Here is a 27,364-nt window from a genome sequence, read left to right as displayed (position 1 = left end):
TCCCAGCCAGGAGGTGGGAGGAGGAGGGTCAGAAATTCAAGGTCTGGGGCATGTGAGATGCTCAGCAGGTAAATGCATTTCATAAACAAGCCTGATGACCTGTGTTCAGCCCCAAGGACCTACATGGTGGCAAGAGAACCAACTCAAAGTCACACACACACACACACACACACACACACACACACACACACACACACACACACACACACCATGTAACGGAAATACCCTAGAGGGCTCCTTTTGATGACATCGTAGTATTTATTGGATTACTAGGTAGGTAGGCTTTCTTACTGGAAGAGCTCACAATTTTATTGTGAAGTTACCACAAATAAAAAGGAACACAATTAGCCAAACTTGACTAGATGCATGCTCCTTCTGCTGGAATCTTTGTTTGAGCCAGGGTCTCATTATCCACCTGCCTTCCTCTAGCTCCTGTGTGCTGGAATTAAAGGCATGAGCACCACAATCAGCCAGTTTTTCCTAAAAATCTTACTTTACTTGAAAGGTATTTGCCTGCATGTCTGTCTGTGCCTGGTGACCTCAGAGACCAGAAAAGGAAGTCAGATCCTCTGAGGCTGTCGTTACAGATGGCTGTGAGCTGCCATGTAGATGCTTGGGTCCTCTGGGTCAGTGCTCTTAATTACTGAGTATTTTCTCCAGCTCCAACTTAAATCTTAATTGTTAGACTAATAACGCAGTACAAATTTGAACCAGGTGTCCTGTCACAAGCCTTTAATCCTAGCTAACCAGAATTACATAGACCTTGTTTAAAAAAAAAAAAAATCAGGCCTACATGAGAACGTTAAGCAAGTGCTTTCAGAGCTTGTTATCTCCAACCTACTCAGAGACAAGGTTTCTCTGCACAGCCCTATCCTGGAACATGTTCTGTAGACCAGGCTGTCCTTGATCTGTCTGCCACTGCCTCCACAGTGCTGGGATTAAAGACACACCACATAGGCCAGTTTTTGTTTTTGAAACAAGGTTTTACATGTGACCCTGGCTGTCTTAGAATTTACTATATATTCATAGCCTTCTAATTGCTGGAATTACAAATTACAAAAGGTTGTGAACCACCTAAGTGGTGGGAATTGAGGGAGGAGCAACCAGTACATGTATTTTTTTTTCCACAGCTAGTATTTTATTCAGATAGCAGTCTCATCATACATAGTCCAAGAACATTCAAATAAGATCTCAAATTGGAAGTTAAAGATTAGTCTTCAAACCTCATAGCCAACAATGCACATTTGACTATGATCTCTCCGATATAAAAACATATCCACACTTCAGTGGCCACCAACCCATTCAGCACAGCTTCCTTCACTGTAAGGTGTTTGAAGCTACCAGTCTTAGCACTTCCAATTATTTTTTTTTTCACACTCTGAATAGCTGTAGGGATTTTACCAGGGATTAGGGGAACCAGCTCAACCTTGGCGTAGTGCCAAAATGTGGCCAATCAAGGCTTCAAGTAAGTCACGGCAGTGGCCACCATCGACAGTGGCTTCTCCTCAAAGTTACAGATGACTTGGCCATGGTCTAAGGGGGAAGGTACGTCTCCTCGAACCACCTGCTGAATGTCTTGTAAATGTATTAAACTTTTAAAAAAAGTTTGTGTCTGTATCTAAGAATGTATTTGGATACCTAAAGAAACCAGAAGAGGGTATCAGATTCCATGGAACTGTAAACTACAGTGAGTGCTGGGAACTGGATCTGGGTCCTTTCGAAGAGCACTGAACCATCTCCGCTCCATACACACACAGGGACACACAAATGCACTTGGAGACTGGGTTTCGGTGCAGCCCTGGAACTCACTCTGTGCAACTTAGCCAAGTGCTGGGTTTAAAGGTGTGCACCAACATGCCTGGCTCTCACTGGCTAGATCATGTTTACCTCTGAGATTTATCAATTTATATTCACACTTGAGAACCTATTTCTATATCCTTGAAATTGCCAAACTGGGATCATAGGCCCCTATTAAAAAAAAAAAATATGTAGTCCTGGTTAGCCTGGATCAGCCTATATAGACCAGGATGGGATCTGATATTTTTATGTGTATTCAACATCTGTAGGGGTAGCTCAGAAGGCTAAAAGAGGGACTTGGGTCCCCTGGAGCTGGAGGTAACAATGAGCTACCAAGTGTAGATGCTAGGAATTGAACTTGCTTCTTCTGGGAGAGCAAAAGATCTTATACACTGAGACAGACATTTCTTTGTAGTCCAGTCTGGCTTTAGATAAAGGGGGACTCCCACCTCAGCCTCCTGAAGCTGGGCTCCCTTGCTTTTGTGTAATGTCTACGAATGCATGTGCCACACTGTGGACATTGATGAGGTCAATGGACAACTTTTGGGAACCTCTTCTTCATCCACTATGGAAACTGAGGACTGAATGCCATTGGCTTTAACGGCAAGCACTTTTGCCCACTGAACCTCACTGGCTCTGTATATACTTTGTCCTTGAGACAAGTGCAGCACAGGCTTGTCTCCTACTGGCTATGTAGCTGTGAGGGTCAGTGAGGATGGAATGAGCTAGGGGCAGGGGTGTCTCTCAAGGCACAACTGTGAGGGATTAATTTGATTCAAAAAACTCACCAAACCACGTGTGGCGTGTGGCGTAACAGTCCTTTTAAAATCTCTGATACCAACCAGTACTCAAGAGTACCCTGGGGGCAGAGGCAGTAGAAACACCACGCCCAGGTCTACACAGTCACAGTGAGACCTAGTCTTAAAAAAGGCTGTGGGATGTATGTGTTTGTGTGTGTGCAAGTCAGCGAATAGTGACTTGTCTCCTTTCCTCCCAGTAAAGTCTTCTACCTCCTTTTCCATTGTTAGGAGGTAGAGATGTGACCCAAGGTTGAAAAACACATGACAACTGTCTCAAATGACTTAGATTTAATCACTGGAAGCAAACTGAATGGAAGCTTACAACAGAAGAGATACACGTCAGTGCTTTTTGCAAACCGAGATGGGACAGACTGGGGGCTGCCCCTCAACCTGATCCTTTGCAAACAAAGATGTCCACAGTGTTCCTGGAACTCTGGCTCAGGAAAGGGGAGACTGCTGGTTCTGTGGTTCAGTCACCTTGCTTAGCACTCACTCCTGGCCAGCATCTGGAGCACCGGTTTGCCGGTTCTGGTCATCACCCTTCTTCTTGTGGCCAGAGACAATGTCATCAATCCGCAGAAGCAGAACTGCAGTCTAAAAGAAAAACAGGTCAGCAGAGAAGAGAAAGACACCGTTTACTTTTAGCTTTCTCCTGGCTCCTTCCACAGAATTACCATTTTATCTGGGATCTTCCTCTTCAGAGTCTCGAATGAACAATGAAGCTCTACCTAAGCAAGGGATATAACTTGTCCCCTGTTACGCTGCTTCTGTATAAGCTAAAGGTAAGTAGGGAGTAGAGTTCCTTGGGAGACCTTTGGGGAACACTGCCTTTTTATGGCCCTTCCTTTTAGACAAAGCACAGAAGCTGGTTATCTGGACAGAAATGACGTATGGCGTCTTACCTCCACTGCTGTTTTGTATGTTTGTAGCTTCACAGCCAATGGCTCCCAAATACCCAGCTCTTTCATGTCCACTAAGGTACCAGTCTCACCATTCACACCCCAGGTCTCACAATTCTCCTGTGTGTGCTTGGCCTGCAGGTGGAATAAATACGGGTAGGGAGAGTACAATGAAGGATGTTGTGTCAGAGAACAGACAAAACCAAACCACTAAAAACTGACAGCAAAAAAGGCAGACTACAAGATTTGAAGGAACGAGCGATAAGAAAAGCAAAGGGGTAAAGTTAAGGTTGATGGCTACTGGGGAAGGACACCAAAGGTTGACCTCTGGCCTACACATACAACCCACACAAGTGTGCATGAACTTAAGGGTATGTGCACTTATGAGTATAAACATCCTGTCAGAAAAAAATTTTTTCCCTTAGGGTGAAAACAGCTTTCCTTACCTCAGCAAGGAATGGGTATAGAAAAGAACTCACCCGAAGGGAGGTAAGCAGACGAATGGTACTGGCCCCACAGTTCTGGATCAAGGTCCGAGGGATGACCTCTAAAGCCTGGGCCACAGCCCTATATGGCCATTGTTCCACACCAGTCATGGCCTTAGATTTTTCTGTCAAGGCATGGGCCACAGCCATCTCAGAGGCTCCACCACCAGGCACCAGCTGAGGGTCCAGGAGAACATTGCGGCACACTTGCATGGCATCCTGGAGGTTGCGTTCTACTTCCTTGGGGAAGCCGAGAAATGGTTTAGTCAGCTCGGTGACTCACAGAGAAATCAGAGGCTAAGGATTTCCTGACTGGCAAACTTTTTGCAAACCACAAATAGGGCAACTAAGAAGACCCTTGTGACCCCTACTGGCAAGGGGCAGAAGTTATGTTCACATTCTAACTCAGGAATGTGAGCACAAAAGGACTCCTGCAAAAGGGTTAGGGGATATTACATCTCAACTACGAGGTTAGGTCTTTATATTGCACCAGAGAGAATCAAACTATTTCCCTTCTTTCCTAGTTGTGCCCTCCAGCAGACTGTATGGTGTACTGTCAACTATCCTCTGCTTACCAGCTACTATCCTGGAACAATTACTCCCTTTGGGAGTAGGGATGGGGTTACAATTTCAATTTAAAGGGGCTGCAGTTGCAGCAATGGCTTAGTGGTTCAAGGCTCTTACTAACAAGCTGGATCACCTAAGTTTGATTCCTGGGACTGGGACAGTAGAAGGAGAACAGAAAGAGAAAGGAGGGGTTGGGAATTTAGCTCAGTGGTAGAGCGCTTGCCTAGCAAGAACAAAACCCTGGGTTCGGTCCCCAGCTCTGAAAAAAAAAAAAAAAAAAAAAAAAAAAAAAAAAAAAAAAAAAAAAAAGAGAAAGGAGCAGTAATGTTGGGTTTGTGGCTTAACTGGAGCCACAATGGAGTACATATGGGCTGCCACCCATACGAGATCACACTGAACCACCAAAATGAGATCCTATCACATACACATACACTCACACCCTTGCTGCCCTGGAATTTAATCAAGTAGACCAGAATGGCCTTAAAAAAACCCACAAAGACCCACCTGTTCCTACTTCCTGAGCGCTGGGATTAAAGGAGTATACCACCATAGCCGGCCTTTGCCGTTCGTTCTTATTTTTAAAGATTTACCTATCTTGTGTGTGTGTGCGTGTGTCTGCATGAGTTTATGCATGCCATGTGTGTTTGGTGCCTTTGGAGGCTGGGGAATTCCCTGGAAAAGCAATGAGTGATCTTACCACTGAGCCTCTCTCCTGCTCCAGCTGTTTTCTTTTGTTTTGAGACAAGGTCTCCCTGTATATCCTCTGCTGGCCAAAACTCTTGTAGACTAGGCTTGCTTCACCTGATTGTCTCTAAAATGCTGGGATTAGGAGCATTCACTACCATTACCTGGCCTGTTTTTATTTGTTGTTGTTTTTCTTTTTCTTTCTTTTTTTTTTTTTTTTTGAGTTGGGAACCGAACCCAGGGCGCGCTCTACCACTGAGCTAAATCCCCAACCCTGTTGTTTTTCAGACAGGATATTTTTACATAGTTCTATATAGTTTTGGCTGGCCTCAACCTCAGAGATCTGCCTGTCTCTGTCCTCCCCTCTCCCTGTCTCCACCCAGTGCTGGAGTTAAAGGCATACGCTAACCACGGCCTGGCTTGTGTAGCCCTTCACACTTTCAAACTTGTGGTGATCTTTCTGCTTCAGCTGGGATCACAGGTATAAGCTGCCATATTAGGCTTCCAAATGCACAGCAGTTTCTAGATTGTGCCTGCTTTCCATTCCTCTCTCTTTCTACTTTAAGCTGAGGCTGGCCTCATACTCTATATGTAGAACAGTCCCTCTTTCTGACTCACCACCATGCCTTGATTACGTGGCACCAGGGGCAGAAATTGGCACTCAGTACTCCCGTTAATCTCTTCACTGTCATGTGACTGGTTCTGCTCCTTCACACATCTATGCAGTCATGCAGCCACAGGCCAAAGGATCATGGACTGAAAATAACTGCTACATCATTTTCTTTTTTTTTTTTCCCCCCGGAGCTGGGGACCCAACCCAGGGCCTTGCCTAGCAAGCGCTCTACCACTGAGCTAAATCCCCAACCCACATCATTTTCTTTTAAAGTCGACATATTAAGCTTGTTACAGTGGTGACAATTCTAGGATGGAACAATGTCCTTCCCTTGGTCACGTTGCCAAGGCTCACTCACCGATAGTATCTCTTTGCTGGCTCCTCTAAGAAGAATGGTGCAGGCCTTTGGGTCTTTGCAGTCAGTGATGAATGTGAAGTACTCATCTCCAATCTTCTTGATTTCCAATAAGCCTGCTCCTGTACCAACATCATCTTCTCTCAGTTCCTCGGGTCGGCTGACTATCCGTGCCCCACAGGCTCTATTGGGTGGAGAGGATGTGACTTCAGATGCTTTTACCCATCTAGTAATCTACCGTCTGTGGTTAAAGGTTAGACTAAAATGCATTACTAGAATCACTGAGAGGTCTGAACCGACTGGTAGGAAAGTTTTAAATGTATACAAGCCACGTTTCTTTTTTTTTTTTTGGTTCTTTTTTTTGGAGCTGGGGACCGAACCCAGGGCCTTGCACTTGCTAGGCAAGCGCTCTACCACTGAGCTAAATCCCCAACCCCACAAGCCACGTTTCTTAAATTTGGCTTTAGAAATGTAATTATATATATACACATGGCAACTAATCATAACTGGATTCAAATATAATTTTTAGATAATAAAATCTGGACAATGAACTCCCACACATATGTAACTCAGTTCAATTATACCAAGAGGCCATGGGATGGCTCAGCAGGTACCACGCTTTCCATACAAGTCTGAGGTCCTGAGTTCAATACCCATGTAGTGGTTTGAACAGGTTTGGCCTCATACTTCTGTGTTGGAATCCTCGGCCCATGGGGAGGTGTGTCCTTGTTGGAATGGCTGTATTCTTGTTGGAAGAAGTGTGTCACTGTGGGGGTGGACTTTACAGAAGAGTCCCTAGCTGCCTTCTGAAGCCAGTCCCCTTCTGGCTGCTTTTGGGTCAAGATGTAGAATACTCAGCTCCTTCTAGAGCAACATGCACCTTGTCTGCCAAGACTGCCATTCTTCCCACCATGATGATAATGGACTGAACTTCTGAAATTTCAAGCCACTCCCAACTAAGCGTTGTCCTTTATAAAAGTTATCTTGGTCATGGTGTCTCTTCACAGCAATAAAACCCTAACTAATACAACCCAGAACTAAAAAAGTCAGGAGAGAACACTTCAGAAAGCAGTCATCTAACTTCTACATATGCACATGCAATGTACCCTCTGCACATCATAGAAAGTGTAATAAAAAAAAAAGACTATATGAAAAGATTCCAAAGTCAAGCAAGAATCTGAGAAAAACTTGGGGTATATATCTATGATTCTAGCATAGGAGGCCGAGGTAGGATTGTGGATTTAAGTACAGCTTTGAATTCCAGACAGTACAAATTATAAACATAACCCAATAATAAATGTTAAACTTTTCTTTTGGGACAGTCCCATTTAATCCAATTTGGCTTCCAACTTCCCACCCTGTTGACTCTACCTCCCAAGTGCTAAGATCATATTATACACTAGTACCAAGCAGGTTTCCCCCCCTCGTATTTTTTATTTGAGACAGAATCTCGATATGTAGTTAGTCTTGGCAGTCCTGGAGCTCACTATGTACATCTATATACAATAGGCTCAGTGTTCCTGTCATCTGCCTGTACCTGTGTTGGAATTAAAGGCCTAAGGCACTACACCCAGCTCAGGATAGCAGTTTTCCTTTTCTTTTTCTTCTTGGTCCTTTGAGACAGTGTTCCTGTATAGTCTTCACTGCTCTGGAACTTGCTTTGTGTAGCAGGCTGACCTTAAACTCAGAGAGTCCCCCGCCTTCTTTGTCTCCTGAGCACTGGGATTAAAGGCACCATTGCTCAGCTTACAAGGATACCATGTCTCCTTTCATGTAAACTTATGGGAACAAGGAGAAAAACTAAGCATGCATATGCATGTCTAGAACCATTTTGGAACAAGCAGACATAGGACTCTCTCTCTCTTTCTTTTTCTTTTTTTTTCCGGAGCTGGGGACCGAACCCAGGGCCTTGAGGTTGCTAGGCAAGTGCTCTACCACTGGGCTAAATCCCCAACCCCGACATAGGACTCTCTTAAATTGAGTTATGTGCCTGGTAGGTGGTAGAGTTGGGATCTCAAGTATTTCCCATAGTTCTACATTCTAATAATGCCTTGTTCCCTTTGGTAGTTCCACTGGAGTAATAAAGTCTTTATGATTTTGGATCAGTGGAAAGGTTTTCAGGACCAAAATCAAAATCAACCAACAAAAAACTAGAACCTTCCCAATTGTGAGCCAAAATAAACCTTTTCTCAAGTATTTGTTTCATGAAGAGAATTAACCCAATAGGTTAGCTTTTTCAAAATTATATTTACTTTGTGCAGTGAACAACTTGTGGGAGTCAGTTCTATGCACCATGTGGGTCCCAGGAATCAAACTCAGGTTGTCAGGCTTAAAGCAGATACCTTTACCCACTGAACCATCAGGACCCTACCCTCCCACCCTCAAGCCTTGAGATAGTCTCATTCAGTTGTAAAAGATGGCCCGGAAGTAATTTGCCCAGGCTGACTTCAAACTTAAGATAATCAATCCTCTTCCCTCAGTCTTCTAGAGTGCTGGGTTTCTGAGTCCTGAGTGGTTGTTTTGTTTTGAGATGTCTCTTATAGCTCAGGCTAACTGGAAAGTCCCTGAAAATAACCTTCAGCTCTTGATAGCCTCTTGCTTTGTCTACTCGGGTGATAGAATGACAGGTCGTACCACTGACTTAGTGGTAGGAAAAAGTACACACACGCACCACACCTACAGATCCAAATGAACAACTCAAGTGTGCACGTGTGAAAAGCAGAGGCTAACTTTGTTTGTCTGTCTGTTCTCTCTTTCCACCTTTACATAGGATCTGGGGAATCAAATTCAGTTCTTCAGGCTTTTTTTTCTCTCCCTCAGCCAGATGTTTCTTTCTAATGAATTGACCATTACATTTTTAATTTCTGAAATGGCCAACAGACCATAGAAAGACATTTATTTAGGCACCTGCTTGAAGCCAACAGCTTCAGCAAGCTGCTGGCCTTGATTCAGGGCCAATCTTCAGGCTTTTATGGCAAATTGACAAGTCACTTTGTGAATGCCCAGACCCACCAGGGTTTCAACTTTTATTTCACGCTGCTCTTTAATTGACTATGCAGCAAAAGTTGGCCTCAAACTCACAAAGATCCTCCTACCTTAGCCATTCAGGTGCTGGGATTATACATGTACACCATCAACACTGGTTTTTCATAGATCCTTTACAATAGCAGTTAGTGTAACTACAGTCCCTGTATCAGTAACATTTAGTGGTAATTAACTAGGTTTAGCTGTGGCACACATGTATGAGTCAGGAGTTTTCTACTTTCATGAGACTGAATCCAAGTGGTAAGCTGGGAGGCAAATGTCTCCATACCCCAAGCCATTTCAATTACTCCTATCATAAAGTTTTATTTTTTGGGTTTTTGAGACAGGGTTTCTTTTTATAGCCCTGGCTATCTTGGAACTTGCTCTACAGACGAGGCTGGTCTCAAAATCAAGAAGTCAGCCTGCCTTTACCCCCTAAAGGTTGGGATCAAAGGTGCACGTCATGACATCCAGTATCAATTTTTCTCTCCTTTTAAATAAAATGTACTTACTTATATGTTTTTTAATATATGAATGCTATCTGCATGTATGCCTGCATGCCAGAGGAGGCCATCAGATCCCACTACAGATGGTTGTGAAGCACCATGTGATTCCTGGGAACTGAACTCAGGATGTCTCTAAAAGAGCAGTCAATGCTTTTAACCACTGAGCCATCTCTCTCTCTATCCCTAAGTCTTTTACTTTCTTAATGGTATTTTTTTTTTTTTTGGACAGTTTCTGATCTAGAACTCACTATGTAGATCAGGCTGGCCTCAAACTCAAATAGTTTGTCTTTGCATCCAGAGGTACAATCACCATAGCCAGCTGTAAAAGATGGAGGACTGCCCAAAAAGATAGCTTAATGGTCAAAAGTACTCTTTTGGAGGACCATTGTAGCTTCATTCCCAGCACCTACATATTTGTTTCACAAATGCCTACTAACTTCAACAGACAGAAACCTTCTTTTTGGAACTCTTGGTCACATTTTAAAAAATTTGTTTTTTGAGATATTAAGACAAGGTTTCACATAGCCCCAACTGGTCTCTAAAGATCACTTGTGAACTGATTCTTCTCCCTTTATGACCCTAGTGTTGGAGTTATAGGCAGGTACCACTCTGGCCATAATAAATTAGCACTAGAAATAGATACCCTGAATGTAGACATCAGTGTATTGAAATTTACAGAAGTGGACTCACTAGCAGCGATCTAATGCTTTTGCCAGACAGTAAAGACAGAGCCAGACAGTACAGATCACCAGCCCCGAGTGGTCTAACACCTGGAAGCCTAGAACTGAAAGGCAGGAGGACTGCTTTAAATTCAAATTCAGTCTGGGGTGCAGAGTTACAGGTCATTGAGGGATACAGAGCAACAGCTTTTCTTAAAAAAAAAAAAAAAAAAAAAAAAAAAAAAAAAAAAAAAAAAGAGATTAAGAAAGAAAGAAAAAGAAATTTTTACCACTGAGCAAAAATTTCAGAGAACAGAACTTTTTGACAAGCAGTTACTGCATCCTGCACCATTTCAGGCAATGAATATACTATGCAGCTAAAATAAAATATTACCTTTAACTGGCTTACTTACCTAGCAATGCGATTATTGTCTGTTTTCCGGACTCTACGAATGGCTGTGACATTGGCCCGCATGAGGTAGTGCTGAGCTAAATCTGAAATTTAAGAGTAGATGTGTCAGCTAGACACCCAAACTCTGAACTGGTTTTATCCCCAAAGTATTTAAAACAGCACACAACTGTCTTTGCCAACCCATGGGACAAAACCAAATCACACCACTCACCCTCTTCTACCTCAAAGGCAGGCTTGAAAAACAAATGGGGCCCTACCCGAGATGCCCTTTTCTGTGATGACTACGTCAGGTTTCAGCTGGATAATATCCTCACACAACTGCTGGATGTACTCTTCTTCCATTTGCAGGATGCGGGTGAAATCCTCCTCTCGTGTAATCTCAATGTCAGTCTGTGAATGAAGAAAAGGCACTGACTGAAGCTGGAGAGACAGCTCAGCAGTCAGGAGTAGCACTCACAGCTGCCTGGAATTCCAGCTCTAGGGGATCCAACTAACCTGTACTCAGACACATAATGTTCCCCACAGACTGCCACATGCACATCCAGGTACACACACAATAAACATAAATGAAAATAACTTAAAAATCCTTAGGCTGATGAAGATAGTCAAGTGTCATCCCAGTTACTCCCTCTACCCAACCCTCTCATGTATTCCAGAAAATGTCAATCTGAATGTCAAAACTTCACATCTGTTCCACACATCTGGGTTGGACCTTTTGTTTTATTAGTGTGTATGAATAATTCAGATCTCAAATTCTCTATACCTTTTTTAGGACAGGGTCTTATCCTATACATTGTCCAGGTTGTTTCTGATCCAAGAGGTCTCCCTGCCTCATTCACCTGCCCATGTAAGCAGGACTCTGTCTATACCCACACATCTCAATGAGTGCACAACAAATTTATTTAATTTTTGTCACTCTCTTCCCTCAGTCCTGGGCTTCAGACTGCTCACTTGGAAAACAAACATCAAACTATTTTCAAGAAAGGATAATAAATGGCAGCACACAAATGTCACTTGTCCATATTAGTGATCAAGTCTACTAAAGCGGGGCAGCCAGGGGTAGTGGCACATGTACTTTAGTTCCAGCACTTAGAAGGCAGAGGCAGGTGATCTTTGTTAATCTGAGGCCAGTCTGGTCTACACAGTGATTTACAGAACAGTCAGAGCTACGTAAAGAGAACCTATCTCAAAAACAAAAAATAAAACCCTCACAAGGCTGGGAATCTTACCTGGCTTTCTCCTTTCTTGTACTCCAGAGAAGAATCCAGTAGAACAATTCGAGGATTCTTAATATAGCGGCGCATTCTTGGATGGGTCACATCCTTGTTGATCATAACTCCACGTAAGACACACGAGTCTTCAATGATGCCCCCGGGTATCTGAGCAAAAGAAGATTTACTTTTTTTTTTTTTTAAATATTTACTAATTATGTATACAGCATACAGCTTTCTGCCTGCATGTATGCCTGCAGTCCAGAAGAGGGCATCAGATCTCAATACGGATGGTTGTGAGCCACCATGTGGTTGCTGGGAATTGAACTCAGGTCCTCTGGAAGAGCAGACAGTGCTCTTAACCACTGAGCCATCTCTCCAGCCCAAGAAGATTTACTTTAATACATAACCAAGATGCAATAACTGGGACTGATGACACATCACACGGCACTTGCTTCCCTGCATGCAAGCCAAATCCATCTCAAATCTATCCCCATACAGCTTTCCCAAACGACTACTCTTTTAGATCCAAGATACCTTTCTTCTATGAAACTCAAAAACAAAATAATTAAATAGATAAGTGGCAGGCACCATATAAGTTCTAAGGTGGTGTGAGCATCAGTGAGTTCCAGGTCCTTTAGGAATAGTGAGAACCAAAGCAATGGCTGCAAATATGTTCTTGTTTTTGGTTTGAGACATAATCTTACTACATAGCTGTAGCTATATATAGATGTACCTAAGTGCATCTACCAAATACTGGGATTAAAGTTCACCACCAAGCTCGGCTGCAAATATTTGACTTCTTAGGAAGGATGCTAATCTTGGGCCATGACATGCAACCTGAAGGATGAATAAGATCCATAGAAATTCACTGTCCTGACAAAGATTTGAAAGGACTTACTTCATCATTAGGATATTCCCACAGATTTTTAGACTTGAGCTCCAGCTGCTAGCTCTAAGATATTACACTAGCTAGCTACTACACTTACATTCTGATCTTAAATTTAGTAAAAGTAGGAAAGCTTTTGTAGTCCTGGCTGTCCTGAAACTCACTTTGTAGACAAGCTGACCTCAAACTCAGAGACCCGCCTGCTTCTGACTGGTGTGCTGGGATTAAAGGTGAGTGCCATCACTGTTCAAACAAATTTTATTATAATGAGTATGTGATGGTCAATGTTGGTGGTCAACTTCCGACACCTTGGAATTAACTAAAACCCAAGCAACTAGCATACCAGTGAAAGATTTTTCTTGATTGGATCATTTGAGGTCAGAAAGTGGTCCATACCTTCTGGTGGCAGCCCACATAAAAGGACATAGGGCTGATTGCTTGCCCTCATTCTCACTGGCAAACTCATCTGGCCTGCTAAGGCATTAGAGCCTACTTCTTTGGGATTCCAAGTAGATTGAAGACCAGCTCAGACAACCAACCTAGAGTACTGAAGGACTACCAGAATCTTTTTTTTAAATTAATTTATTTAATTTAATGAGTACACTGTTGCTCTCTTCAGACCAGAAGAGGGCATCAGATCCCACTATAGATGGTTGTGAGCCACCATGTGGTTGCTGGGAATTGAACTCAGGACCTCTGGAATAGCAGTCAGAGTGCTTAACTGCTGAGCCATCTCTCCAGCCACTACCAGAATCTTATTTTTCTATCAGGTGACAGCCACTGTTGGAATAGTCACTCTAATAAAGCCTTTCTCTTTAATATTCATAGTTCTGTTCTCTAGAGAACCCTGACTAACAAAGTGGTTTGCCTGCATGCATATGTAATATATGTGTACCTGGTGCCCTCAGTGGTCAAAAGAGGAAATCAGGTTTTCTGGAACTGGAATTATGGATGGCTGTGAGACACCATCTGGGTGCTGGTAATGGAATGTGGGTCCTCTACATGAGCAGTTAAGTGCTCTTAGCCACTAAGCCATTTCACCAACCTCAGCACTTGTAAAATGAATATCCTCACCAGTAGCTAATTAATACCCACAGGCATAGTTACGGACATATCAATGTCTTTTCTTACCCTTGTAAACCTTGTGTATGGAAGGTAGTAAAGGGAACAAAAAATGCTATCAGGAATTCTCCTTGATACTCTTTTAGGTCTTTGTTTCTGGGCTCTGTTGTTGTAAAGATATAAAAAATAAAATGGAATCTTTTATCCTCACTCTAGGTGTACACTGCAGTGCCCCAAGGTATCTGCTGGATATCTTAAGTCTCAGTCAGCAAAGCGTCTCACCCGCTTTGCTCCATCCCATATCACACTGCCAAAGGCCTCTCTCTGAGCCTGGCAGCAATCTCTTTACCTATCTAGTTCCCAAGGCAGGTTTCCATGCCAGAAACACACATCCCAACTCTGTGTCAGCCCAGACCAGCCGCAGCACACTTTCTTACACTTAAATTGCCAAATGAAAAGAACACACAACACAATAACCTTTGATCCAATTGATAAGATGTAACTGCACACCTAAACATACAAAGCCCAATACACATCCATCCCTTAAGAACATTAATAAGAACCTGTAAATACGCAGAGCGGAATCTTAACGTCACCTGCCATATTATCCTGCCACGGCTTCTCTCCTTGTCCCTCCTGTCTCTTCCTCCTTTCCGTTCCAGACTCCTTCTCTTCCTTCAAACTTTTCTCCCACCTTCTTGTCCAATGACAGGCTTCCTTCTATCTTTTTTTTTTTTCCTTTCTTTTTTTCCGGAGCTGGGGACCGAACCCAGGGCCTTGTGCTTGCTAGGCAAGCGCTCTACCACTGAGCTAAATCTCCAACCCCAGCCTCCTTCTATCTTATACTTGCTTTACCTGTGACATTATCCCACAGGGCTCTAAGTTAGTCCAGTTCTTCTTTCTAGTCTAACTAAATAAAGACACCCTACTCTGAACTGGAATGCCCATGACAGATACTTAATTCTCAAGCACACACTGGACTAGCTTACCTTTTCCACCCTTGCATACTTCTTGATATCAATTTCCTTTCTGCCATTCTCTTCAAACTGAACAGTCTTAACAGCATCCAGTGCAATGTTGCATGCCAAAGAGGACCACCGACTGATGACTTTTGTAGTAATAGAGCTATTGATGATGTTCAACATCATATCACGGTTATTGACATCAACAGGGGTACTGGAAAAAGAAACCCAGATAACAGTCAATATAAAATGTTTACCACAGTAACTCGTGTAAACCTCAGTGAGCATAAGAGCATGCTAAGAGGCAGAATGAAGTGGTTAAAGTGACAAGACATCTTGCTAAACTTTCAAATACTGCTAAAATTCCTAAAACACTTTACAACGCCAGATAGATTTTAGGGAAGAGGCAACAGCTTCCAAAAGCATTATCTAAGGCAAATGTTCAAGATAGACAGTTACTGCTTGATAAAAAAAAGTAGCCAGGGATACAAGAGAGTAAGGAGGTCTACCCTGAGAAATACGGATTCCAGTTTTGAAAAAAAAAAAAAAAAAAAAAGTCCCAGGTTCAACCCCAAAGCACCGAAAAAATTCGGGTGTGGTGAATGCCTATGATTCTAGTACTTGGGAGGCTGAAAAGTTCAAAGCTCTCTTCAGTGCTACACAGTAAGTTCCAGGTCAGCTTGTACTACATGAGCCTATGTCTCAAAATAATAGATTCTGGGATTGGAGATGCAACTTGATGGCACAGTGCTTGGTTAACACATGCATAAAGTCCTGGATTTAATACCCAAATGCCACGCTTTATAATTTATCATAATATATCTAAAGGTGGGGATGGAGATATGACTAAACAGTTAAGAGCACTTGCTATTCTTCCAGAGGACCTGTGTCCAGTGTATTAAAACTCTAGGGGAGTCACATTTCTGGTTTTCTCAGACACTTGCACTCATATGCACACACCCACCCACACAAAAACAACAACAAAACATCTTAATAGAACACATCTTTAGGGCTGGAGAGATGGCTCAGCGGTTAAGAGCACCTGACTGCTCTTTCAGAGGTCATGAGTTCAATTCCCAGCAACCACATGGTGGCTCACAACCATCTGTAAAGAGATCCGATGCCCTCTTCTGGTGTATCTGAAGACAGCAACAGTGTACTTATATATAATAAATAAATAAATCTAAAAAAAAAAAATACAAATGTCAAAATTAAAAAAAAAAAAACACATCTTTAAATCTTAACACTCCAGAGTCAGAGGCAGCATGATCTCTACAGATTTGAGGTCAACGTGGTTCACAGACAAGCCAGGACTACATCCTGTTTCAACCTGCCTCTTAAAATCTAAAGGGGGAACATTAAAACAGGGGAGGAAGGAGTCCTTAATAAGGGAGCGCATAATGGAACACATGTTAAAGGATGGAATACTGGTAGTTAAAGGTTTAAGTGTAGATAAGAGTTGAGGAATGGGGAAAAGGAAGCAGTGATGGGTGGATTAACAGTAAGAATGCATGAATAGTCAGGGCATAGTGGCATACATCTTTAATCCCAGTTCTCAGAAGGGAGAGGCAGAGGCAGAGGCAGAGGCAGTAGGATCTCTGAGGCTAGCCTGATCTACAGAATAAGTTCCAGAACAGCCAGGGGTACACAGAAAAACCCTTTAAAAAAACAAAACAAAACAAAAAAACCTCACCACCACTAAAAGGAAAAGGAAAAAGGAGGGAGATGTGTTTTGAAGGTTCCCTGCATGGATGGACAATGCTTGCTTGCAGAAGACATGGTGATTATATGAACTTATCAGTACCAGGCATATGATAATCCCCAATGAGTTATGTATGCATCAGGGAAGATCCAAAGGACCCTAAAACAGAAACCATCGCCACTGTTCTTGATCGCCTATCATAACTAGATAATAAAACTCTATTACTGAAGACACCACACACCTCTATTGCAGGACACAGATTAAGTCTAGACCTACAAATATGTGTACCTTTCAGTCTTGGTTGGAGAAGATTTTGTCCCAAAGACAGAGACTGGTCAAAGTGTAAAGAGTAACTAAGCACTTCTGAGTGTTCAGTTGCAAATGAAACATCTGTATCAATCTCTACGCAAGGTTTGTGGACATCTCAGAAGAGAGGGCAATCAGAATGCAAGAGCTAGTGGCTGTGAACAAGACAATGCCACAGCATTCATACTATCACAGCAGCTGTGGTTACTTGTTCAAGGTCAAGCCAGTCAAAATTCCAGTGTGGGCCTGGAGAGAGGGCTCAGTGGTTAAGAGCACTGTCTCTTCCAGAGGTCGAGTTCAATTCTTAGTAACCACATGGTGGCTCACAACCATCTATAATGGGATCTGATGTCCTCTTCTGGTGTGTCTGAAGAGTGACAGTGTACTCACATACATAAAACAAAAACACCTTGTTAAAATTCCACCATGGCAGAACATTTAGCAACTGGGAGTTGCTGGAGGAGGGCCATTTTCTTTATAATTGTGGCCACAGGTGGATTGGTCATTCTCTGGTGCATGGCCCTGCACACATATGGGCAGCACTAACTGGAATCAGTAGGTCATAAAAAAAAAAAAAAAAAGTCAGGTTTTTCAGTACTCTGGAGGCACAGGTTTCTTTGCTTGATATACATATCCTGTTCTAGACCTACTGGGGCTCTAAACAGGAAAAAGCCACTTAAAAAATAGTTGAGGAGGGGTTGGGGATTTAGCTCAGCGGTAGAGCACTTGCCTAGCAAACGCAAGGCCCTGGGTTTGGTCCCCAGCTCTGAAAAAAAGAAAAAAAAAATAGTTGAGGATATTTTGGGGGAGGGTCTGAGGCACTGTGGCATGTTTTTAATTCCATCATGGAATTTGTTCTCTGTTGTTCTGAGACAGGATCTCACTCTGCAGTTCTGGCACTACATAAACCAGGCTGGCTTTAAACCCAAGAGATCCACCTGCCTCTGCTTCTCATGCAACACCACACTTGGCTTTGTGTCGTTTTTTTTTTTTTTAAAGATTTATTTATTTATTATATGTAAGTACACTGTAGCTCTCTTCAGACACACCAGAAGAGTACAGATGGTTATGAGCCACCATGTGGTTGCTGGGATTTGAACTCAGGACCTCTGGAAGAGCAGTCAGTGCTCTTAACCACTGAGCCATCTCTCCAGCCCACTTTGTGTCGTTTTGATTAGGGTCGCCCTCCTTTGCATCATAACTTCTGGGATTAAAGGCACGCACTCTTATACTCCCTTCACAGCACTATTAGCACCAAGCAAGTATAAACTACATTCAAGTTCTCTACATTCAAGCAGCATTTTCAGGTGTGGTCCTCTTGTTCCAAAGGAAACCTGCTAGGTACTATCCTCATAGCACAGAGCCCCGAATTAGCTATACTCATACATGACTTGCTGATTGCCTGCTCTCATTCTCACTGGCAAACTCATCTGGCCTGCTGCTAAGGCATTAGAGCCTACTTCTTTGGGATTCCAAGTAGATTGAAGACCAGCTCAGACAACCAGCCTAGAGTACTGAAGGACTACCAGAATCTTTTTTCTTTTTTTCGGAGCTGGGGACTGAACCCAGGGCCTCGCGCTTGCTAGGCAAGTGCTCTACTGCTGAGCTAAATCCCCAACCCCTACCAGAATCTTTTTTAAAAAATTAATTTATTTTATGTATATGAGTACACTGTAGCTATCTTCAGACACATCAGAAGAGGGCATCGGATCCCATTACAGATGGTTGTGAGCCACCATGTGGTTGCTGGGAATTGAACTCAGGACCTCTGGAAGAACAGTCAGTGTTCTTAACCGCTGAGCCATCTTTCCAACCCCGAATTATTTTTTAAAATGAGAATTCTCTTCTCTATTTTGCTATCTTTTTTCCATAATGGAAAGTACCTTGTTTGTGTGCTTGCTCTAATGGCCCTCAACCTATGTGCTTGGCTTTCTTTTATTAAGAACAGATCAATCTAAGCCTCTCACACTATCTATTTTCAGTCCTGCCTCCATACCTGATTTTCTTCAGAGTGCTGACCATATCATCCAGTGCCATGCGGTAAGCACTGATCACCACTGTTGGGTGCATCTGCTGCTCTAGGAAGTGCTCAGCCACAGACAGCATTTCTCCAGCTGCAAAAGGATATAGGCATTATAGCAACGCATTTCAAAGTACCAGGATATGCTAATAAAAAATAATTTTTCTTAAAACAGATCTCACTAAAGGTATGTATGTATCTGGCTATAAATATTGTTCTACATTTTATAACTTCTATAAACAATTTATAAAGAAAACATCCTTACTAGATACATCTTAATTTATCTAAAATTGACATTATGGGCTTACTCTTTCCTTTTTAACTTTCTAACTAAATATGTACTTCAATTTCCCAAGAAAAATGAAAATATTTTTCCCAAGAAAGAAAAGTACAAAGGGGAAAGAGATTTATTGACATAATACCTTAGGATACAGCCAAACTGCTGTCACTAAAAATAAAACAGAGAAAAAGGGCTCACTATAACCCCTGCACTGGGAGGCAGAGTCAGGAGAAACAGGAACTCAAAGCCAGCCTTGAGAGAATGCTTGGCCACTGTTCTCAACAGAAAACAAATTATTTCTAGTTATCTTACCCAGGTCTCTATTAACTATACTATCTATATTAATCTCTTATAGATATGTGTGTGTTTTGTCTGCGTGTGTGTACCATGTGCCTGCCTGGTGCTTGTGGGAGGTGAGAAGAGGTTATGGGATCCCCTGGAACTAGGTACAGATGACTGTTGTTTGGAGATTGGTTCTAATGCTTTGATTCAATCAGGAATCTGCTTATCCACACCCTAAAGGTCCATGTCCCTAATTGGTTTTTGATAGATCAATAAAGATGCCAGCAGTCAATGGCTGGGCAAAGGGAGATGGGGCAGGGTGGGATTCTTTAGAGTTGCATAGGCTAGGGAGAGAAAAGAGAGACCACCACGAGTTCCAGGGAGAAGGATGGGACACAGGAGCTGCAGGAGAGAAAACCAATCAGCCATGTGTGAATTTGGGTAAGTAGCCACTGGACACTTCTCCAATTGGGCCTAGGATAGCAGGGGAAGGTTTAGGAGTGCCTAGTCATTGAGTTAGCAAGCATTTCAAAAATAAGCTAATGTGCATTTGCCTTTCATTTGCAAATCCAAAGAGTTCCTGGGTGGGTGGCTAGAGCACAAAGCAATGTAGCTAAAACTCACTGCTACAGATTGTGAGTGAAGAGTGAATGCTGGGAAACCAAATCGAGGTCCTCTGCAAAAGCAAGTGGGGCTAGAGGTGGCTCAGAGGTTAAGAGCACTTAACTACTCTTTCAGAACCCATTCCCAGCAACCAAGTTAAGTGACTCAAAATCATCTGTAATTTCAATTTTAAGAGACCCAATATCCTCTTCTGACTTCTGTGAGCATTTGTACTCCTGAGAACAAACCATCATAGACACATAGACAGACAGACAAACAAACACACTCACACTCATGCACATAATTTAGAACAAAACCTAAATTGCCCCAAAGATAAACAACTCCCCATATGCATATAAAAACAATTCATGTAAAACTATCTGTCAAAAGTGCCTGGCTTAAAAACAAAATTATTTAAAAAAAAAAAAAAAGACCAACTCACATACAATATGCATTAAAATGATAAAAATGTACCAGAGGAACTTATTAACCTTCTATTGCTTCTATCAGTAATAGCTTGGAATTAAACTACTTGTTGTTTATGATAACTTTACAGAATGAATCTTATTATCTATTGCAAAAACCATTTTTTTTTTTTCCGAGACAGGATTTCTCTGTGGATCCCTGGCTGTTCTGGAATTCACACTGTAGACTAGGTTGGTGCTGAACTCAGAGACCCACCTGCCTTGGTCTCCCTAGTGCTGGGATTGAAGGTGTGTGCCACAATGTCAGGCTAACACATGTTATCTCTAATTTTTTTTCCTTCAATCTTCTACTTTCCTCTTACCAAGAATAATTACTGATGTGGTCCCATCTCCAACCTCTTCATCCTGGGTCCTGCTAATTTCAATCATGGATTTTGCTGCGGGATGCTGGACTTGAATCTGAAAGAAAAACGAACCACTTTAAAAACACAAAACCTGGGGGTTGGGGATTTAGCTCAGTGGTAGAGCGCTTGCCTAGCAAGCCAAGGCCCTGGATTCGGTCCCCAGCTCCGAAAAAAAAGGGAAAAAAAACAAAACAAAACAAACAAACAAAAAAACCAAAACAACCTCCCCAAACTTTTCAGTTTTGTTTTTATGTGGTTACATACATGCCATACATGTCCCTTAAGGACAGAAGACAACTTGTGGTTACTGGCTGTCTTTCTACTATGTGAGTACTGGGGACAGAACTCAGGTTGTCAGGCTTGGCAGCAAACTGAGCCATTTTGCCAGCTCTCAAAAGACCTCTTAATATGCCCCAACTCTTGAGTGTCTCATACTCTCTCTCTTTTTTTAAAGATTTATTCATTTATTATATATAAGTATACTGTAGCTGTCTTCAGATACACCAGAAGAGAGCATTGGAGCTCTTTACAGATGGTTGTGAGCCACCATGTGGTTGCTGGGAATTGAACTCAGGACCTCTGGAAGAGTAGTCGGGTGCTCTTAACCGCTGAGCCATCTCTCCAGCCTGTCTCATACTCTCTTAACCCTTTGTTTTACTATATTTCTCAGATTAAATTAAATTAAAACCAGCTCCAGCCAGATGTGGTAGCTCGTGCTTTTAATCTCAGAAGAGACAGGCAGATGCTGGTGGATCTCTGTAAATTCTAGGCCACCCATATATCACATAGTGAGGCCCTGTCTCAACCCCCACCCCCCAAAAAAAAGAAAAAAAAAAAAAAAAAAAGAAAAAAGAAAAAGGAAAAAAACCCCAAGGGCTAGAGAGCTGTCTCAGTGGTTACAAGTACTTGTTGCTTTTTTAGAGGACCCAAACAAATTCAGTTCCTAGCCCTACTATTGGAGGGCTCACAACCACCAGAAACTGTACCTCTAGAAGGTACATCCTTGGGTCATAGTGCTCCTCTCTTCAATATCTTAAGCAAATCACATTTGTGGGGAAAAGTGTCACTGAGAACTTAATCTTTAAAGCTTCTTCAGTTTAGTAAAAGCATTGTAGTGATTGAATTATGTCCTCTGAAGACAGACTCAAAGGTCTAAACTGTCTGACCTATGAATGTTGTCTTTACTTGGAAGGTGGCCTTTGAAGATGCATTCAAGTTAAAACAAGGTCATACTGGCTTAAAGTGAGTCCCATCATTCTTTTACAAATAAAGGACAAACAAGAATTTTAACAGCATAAGGTGGAAACAGAGACCATGTGCTTACAACTGAAAGGAATGAGAAACATTATTAAAAGATATAAGAAACAAGAGATTCGGGCTGGAGAGATGGCTCAGTGGTTAAGAGCACTAGCAGTGGGGTTGGGGATTTAGCTCAGTGGTATAGCGCTTGCCTAGCAAGCGCAAGGCTCTGGGTTCGGTCCCCAGCTCCGGGAAAAAAAAAAAAGAGAGAGAGAGAGAAAAAAAAGAGCACTAGCAGCTCTTCCAGAGGTCCTGAGTACAATTCCCAGCACCCACATGGTGGCTCACAGCCATCTGTAATGAGATCTGATGCCCTCTTCTGGTGTGTCTGAAGACAGCTACAAGTGTATTTATATAAATAAAATACTTAATTAAAAAAAGAAAAGAAACAAGAGATTCTGGCTTAGTTGTCAGAAGTAGGCCCCACTGAAACCCCATACAGCTTCAGTCATGGGAAAATTAAGTTTCTGGTGCATCCCTTTATTTTGTGCAGCTGGGAATAGAATCTAAGTCCTTCTGAATAAGAAAGATGTACTCTAATAGAGAGGTACATCTTCTAGCCTCCCTTTATGACAAATTATTGATACATAGCTGAGGCTGTTCTCCAATCTCAACTCTTCTGCCTTAATGCTGAGATAGCAGGCATGTAGCACACCTGGAGTTTCTATCTTTTTTTTTTTTTTTTTTTTGGTTCTTTTTTTTCGGAGCTGGGAACCGAACCCAGGGCCTTGCGCTTCCTAGGTAAGCGCTCTACCACTGAGCTAAATCCCCAGTCCCTGGAGTTTCTATCTTTAAGCCAGCCATAGCAGGCAGACTAGCTAGGAAAAATGTTCCAAACCTGTAATCACAGTACTCAGAGGCCTTGAACCCGCAAGATTAATCTCAAATCCCTACTCCTCTGACCTTTACCCCAAAATGCTGAGATTAGAGGCACACTGCCATCATGCCTTGATAAACTTGGATTTTAGACAGGGTTATTTTATTTAGTGCAGGATGAACTCATGATCTTACTTCTACCTCTGGTCCCAAAGTGTTGGGATTAGAGGCATATAACACTATGCCAAAGTTATCTACATGTATCTGAATAGGTTCTTGGTATTCAAAATTGTTAGAAAAGGAGGTTTAAAGAAAAACAAAAACAAAAACAAAACAACACAACAACAAAACCAAAATCAAACATACCTCTCGAAGAATGGCATTACCATCATTGGTCATCACGATGCCTCCCATTGGATCCAAAAGCATCTAAGAAAAAGCAAAAGTGTTATAGATAACAAAAAAAGAGGACATGGAGTTTGAGTTCCAATAAAAGGTAGTCCAACCTTCATCATAGATTTAGGTCCCAAACAGGTCCGGATGATGTCTGCAATTGTCTGTTGGTAAGGAAATACAAAACAAGAAGCATAGTCAGAGAATAATGTGTTTCGAAGAACCACAAACAGAACCATTACTTTGTTTTAAACAGGGTTTTACTAGGTAGCTCTGACTGGCTTTGAACGTAAGAGACAGCCCTGTTTCTGATTCTCAATGAAAGGATTAAAGGCGTGCTCCACCATGCCCAGTGCATAGCCAGTGTTTTGAAGATTTATTTTTTACAGGTATGAGTGTTTTGCTCAAATACATGTTTGTGCTCCAGATGGATGCCTGAAGAGCACGTTGGATGCCCTAGAACTGGAGTTACAGGAAGTTGTGAGCTACCACCTGGGTTTAGAGAATCAAATCTATGTCTTCTGCAAGAGTAGCAAGTGCTTGGGGCTGAGAGATAGCTCAACAATTAAGAGCATTGACTGCTCTACCAGAGGTCCTGAGTTCAATTCCCAGCAACCACATGGTGGCTCACAAGCATCTGTAATGGGATTTGATGCCCTCTTCTGGTGTGTCTGAAGATAACAATTGTGTGTACTCATACATAAAGTAAATTAGAAATTGTTTAAAAAAAAAAAAAGCCATCTTTCCAGCCAGAGTCAGTGTTTAACAAGAATGCTAACTATTTTAGACATGATAAATGAACTTTCAAAAAGAGTCTTCAGGGGCTGGAGAGATGGCTCAGTGGTTAAGAGCACTGACTGCTTTCAGAGGTCCTGAGTTCAATTCCCAGCAACCACATGGTGGCTCACAACCATCAATAATGAGATCTGATGCCTTCTTCTGGTGTGTCTGAAGACAGCTACAGTGTACTTACATATAAATAAATAAATAAATAAATAAATAAATAAATAAATCTTAAAAAAAAAAAAGTCTTCCGTTTTAGTGTCCTAAGAGTCCAGCCTTAATATTTTTACTGACAGTGGTCTCTAAGCCACATGAAATCAAGTCTTTCAATCATTCACTTAAAAATATATTTATGAGTTTGAAAGTGTGCTGGCACATGATTTTAGTTCCAGGATTTGGGAGACAAAGGCAAGCAGATCTGAGTCCAAAGATAGTCTGGCGTGCATAGAAAATTCTAGGCAACCCCGACAAGATCCTGTCTCCAAAGAGGGGACAGGGTTCTTTCAGAGGACCTAGGCTCTTTCAGAAGTCCTACCACTCACATAGTAACTTTCATAACAGCCTGGAACTCCAGTTCCAGGGGGATCTGACAACCTCTTCTAGGCTTCTTGTGCATCAGGCATGCACATGGTACACGTACACATACTTGGAGGCAAAACACTCAAACAATGAATAAATAAGTAAATCTTTAAAAACCTCCCTTCCTGTATCACTGTCAGGGAAACATGCGTTTTCCTCTGTTCAACTGTACAGAACCATAGGAAGTTTGCTATTACAAATAATGAAGATTTGTAATATTTGAAATATTAGGGAGTCATCCAGAATGAACTGCTATTATCACTTAAAACATGTGTTACCTTTGCAGCATTGATATTTCCAGATTGAACTTTTCTTCCAGACTCACGCTTTGTATTCTGACCTAAAACAGACAAAAACACGTGTCAATAGCCCAGTGTACACAATCATTTTATTTCCTAACTTAAAGAAAATGTTTACATTTTTTAATGTATATATGTACATATCAAGTGTACAATGCGTAGCACAACTTTGGAGGTCAGAAGACAACTTTCAGGACTAAATTCTCTTTCTATCATATAAGTGCCAGGGATTAAACTTGGTCATCTAAGTCAGGTATGGTGGCGCATGTCTCTGACCCCAGCACTTATAAGGCAGAGTCAGGAGGATCTCTGTGACTTGGAAGCCAGCCTGGTTTACATAGAGAACCTGTCTCAAACGAAACAAACAAACCATAATAAAAAGACCTCCAGTTATTATTAGGCTTGGTGCTTTTTTTCTTTTTAAACCTGCTTAGGGATCCTACCACCAACCTTATTTATCAAGTTTTGAAAACAAAAATACAAAGGTTTCAGTGTATAACCAGCAGTTACAATTACAATGGTTTAAGACTGGGCATGGTAGCATATGCCTTTAATCTGAGCACTGGAGATGCAGATGAATTTCTGAACCAACTCAACTCGGTCTATAAAGTTCCAGGCCAGTCAGAGTTACAAAGTGAGATCCTGTCTCAAAAAGCACCTTTAGGGGCTGGAGAGATGGCCCTGTAGTTAAAAGCATTGGAAGCTCTTGCAGAGAACTCTGGTTCTGTTTCAGCATCAACATGGAAGCTCACAACCATCTATAACTACACTTCCAGGGGATCTGATGTCCTCTTCTGGTGTCTGCAGACACTGACATACATGCAGGCAAAAGACACACAGAATGAAGAGAAGCCCCAGTACATTAAGAGATAACCTGAAATGCTTTAACTTCAGAATCTTGACCAATACTTTCCTTGTATGCATGCTCACACACTTCCAGCGATTCATATCTTTAGATCCCTGAATGGGGCTCAGCAGGATGGTGATTTTTCCCAGAGTGCACATCCCTTACAACCTCCGTGGGAAGAGGAGCTACAGAGTCTCAAAGATTAGTGACCAAGAAAGTGTGCTTGTGAGGCTGGAAAGATGGTTCAGCTTCAATTCCCAGCCCCCCATGGTGGTCACAACTGCCCATAACTCCAGTTCCAGGGGATGTTGATGCCTGGAGAGCCAGCCTGTAGGTAAACTTTCTCAGGAGACTAGAGCAGAAAACGATGACTCCTTATGCCTCTGGTCTGCTAATTAAAACCCCATAGATTCGTTCATCTAAGTGTTGGTAGGAGGGGTAGTGTCACTGAACCCCTTTGTCTCTCCTCTCAGTGTGGCCATACTACATGTTTTTCTCTTTAGTATGTCTTAACTTTGAACCCGGTTTACTGAATTATTCTCAATAGCTCGGGTAACTGACAAGGAACTGGTGCTCTTTACTGAGATGAGAGGCGTTAGTTAAAGAAAACAGGAGAGGAATCTGGGAGAACTTAACTGGCTGGTGGGAAAGATCACATTCAAGATCGGGAACGCAAGGAATGTCATTTCAGAACAAGGGTTGCTGAATGACCGCTACTGAAAAGATGCCATTTCCGATCTGCCGGCAAAGGAAGCTTTACTTACCAACTTAACTCATAATTCTTTGGAGAAGTACTACGGTCTCCTAAACACTGTTATTAAAGCATAAATCAAGCGAGTTGCCGTAAGTCACGCCTCTCCTAAGGGATGGACCGAGGATACGAAGCAAGGCCTAACGTTAAGAACCACTATTACTAACTACCAGACGGAAATCATGCTGTAAAGGACACGGGGGCGTGGAGGGTGGCGACTAAAGAACGGAACACAAATGGGATAAAGCACACGTTAAAAACTAGCGACTCCGAGAGCAGAAAGTCATTTTGTCAAAAGAGGGCGACAGGAGAAGGCAGGAGGAGAAAAACTAAGGAAGGAGGTTCTAAGGCGAAAAGACGACTGGAAAGCACGAGGGCCGAGTCATGGCGGGACGGGGCCGGGAAACACTGGCAAGCATGGGGAGAGAGGGGCGGAGGGAGCCATCGCTTCCCTGAACTCACTGAGCACGAGCACTGGACGGTGGCCCATCATGGCGGCACGACGAAGAGCCGACTTTCCAGAGCTGGGGGATCGGCAGAACCTTCTGGAGAGAAGAGCAGCGAAGGAAACGCTGCCTCCTCAGGACTGACACAGAAACATGCTAACCTCTGAAGTACCGCCAATCACTAAGCCCATTTCATTGATTGGC

The 27,364-nt window shown here is 42.4% G+C and overlaps 1 protein-coding gene and 1 non-coding gene across 2 annotated transcripts; both read right to left on the bottom strand.

Annotated features, from left to right (window-relative positions):
• Window positions 1-2,870: 2,870 nt before the first annotated feature.
• Cct3 (chaperonin containing TCP1 subunit 3) lies at window positions 2,871-27,315 on the bottom strand. The gene is given in 14 exon segments (NM_199091.3): window positions 2,871-3,191; window positions 3,500-3,631; window positions 3,976-4,221; window positions 6,204-6,384; window positions 10,803-10,884; window positions 11,059-11,191; window positions 12,031-12,180; window positions 14,953-15,139; window positions 18,930-19,047; window positions 20,906-21,002; window positions 23,429-23,491; window positions 23,569-23,619; window positions 25,096-25,157; window positions 27,177-27,315. Coding segments are annotated over 14 exon segments (1,638 nt in total). The 5' UTR covers window positions 27,208-27,315; the 3' UTR covers window positions 2,871-3,086.
• LOC120101251 (small nucleolar RNA SNORA2/SNORA34 family) lies at window positions 9,023-9,158 on the bottom strand. Its single transcript, XR_015679279.1, has one exon. It is a non-coding gene; the product is annotated as a small nucleolar RNA SNORA2/SNORA34 family (small nucleolar RNA).
• Window positions 27,316-27,364: the final 49 nt, after the last annotated feature.

Source organism: Rattus norvegicus, chromosome 2, assembly GCF_021556685.1.
Source record: "Rattus norvegicus strain SHRSP/BbbUtx chromosome 2, alternate assembly SHRSP_T2T, whole genome shotgun sequence".
NCBI lineage: Eukaryota > Metazoa > Chordata > Mammalia > Rodentia > Muridae > Rattus > Rattus norvegicus.
This window is presented reverse-complemented; position numbering and strand designations above follow the sequence as displayed.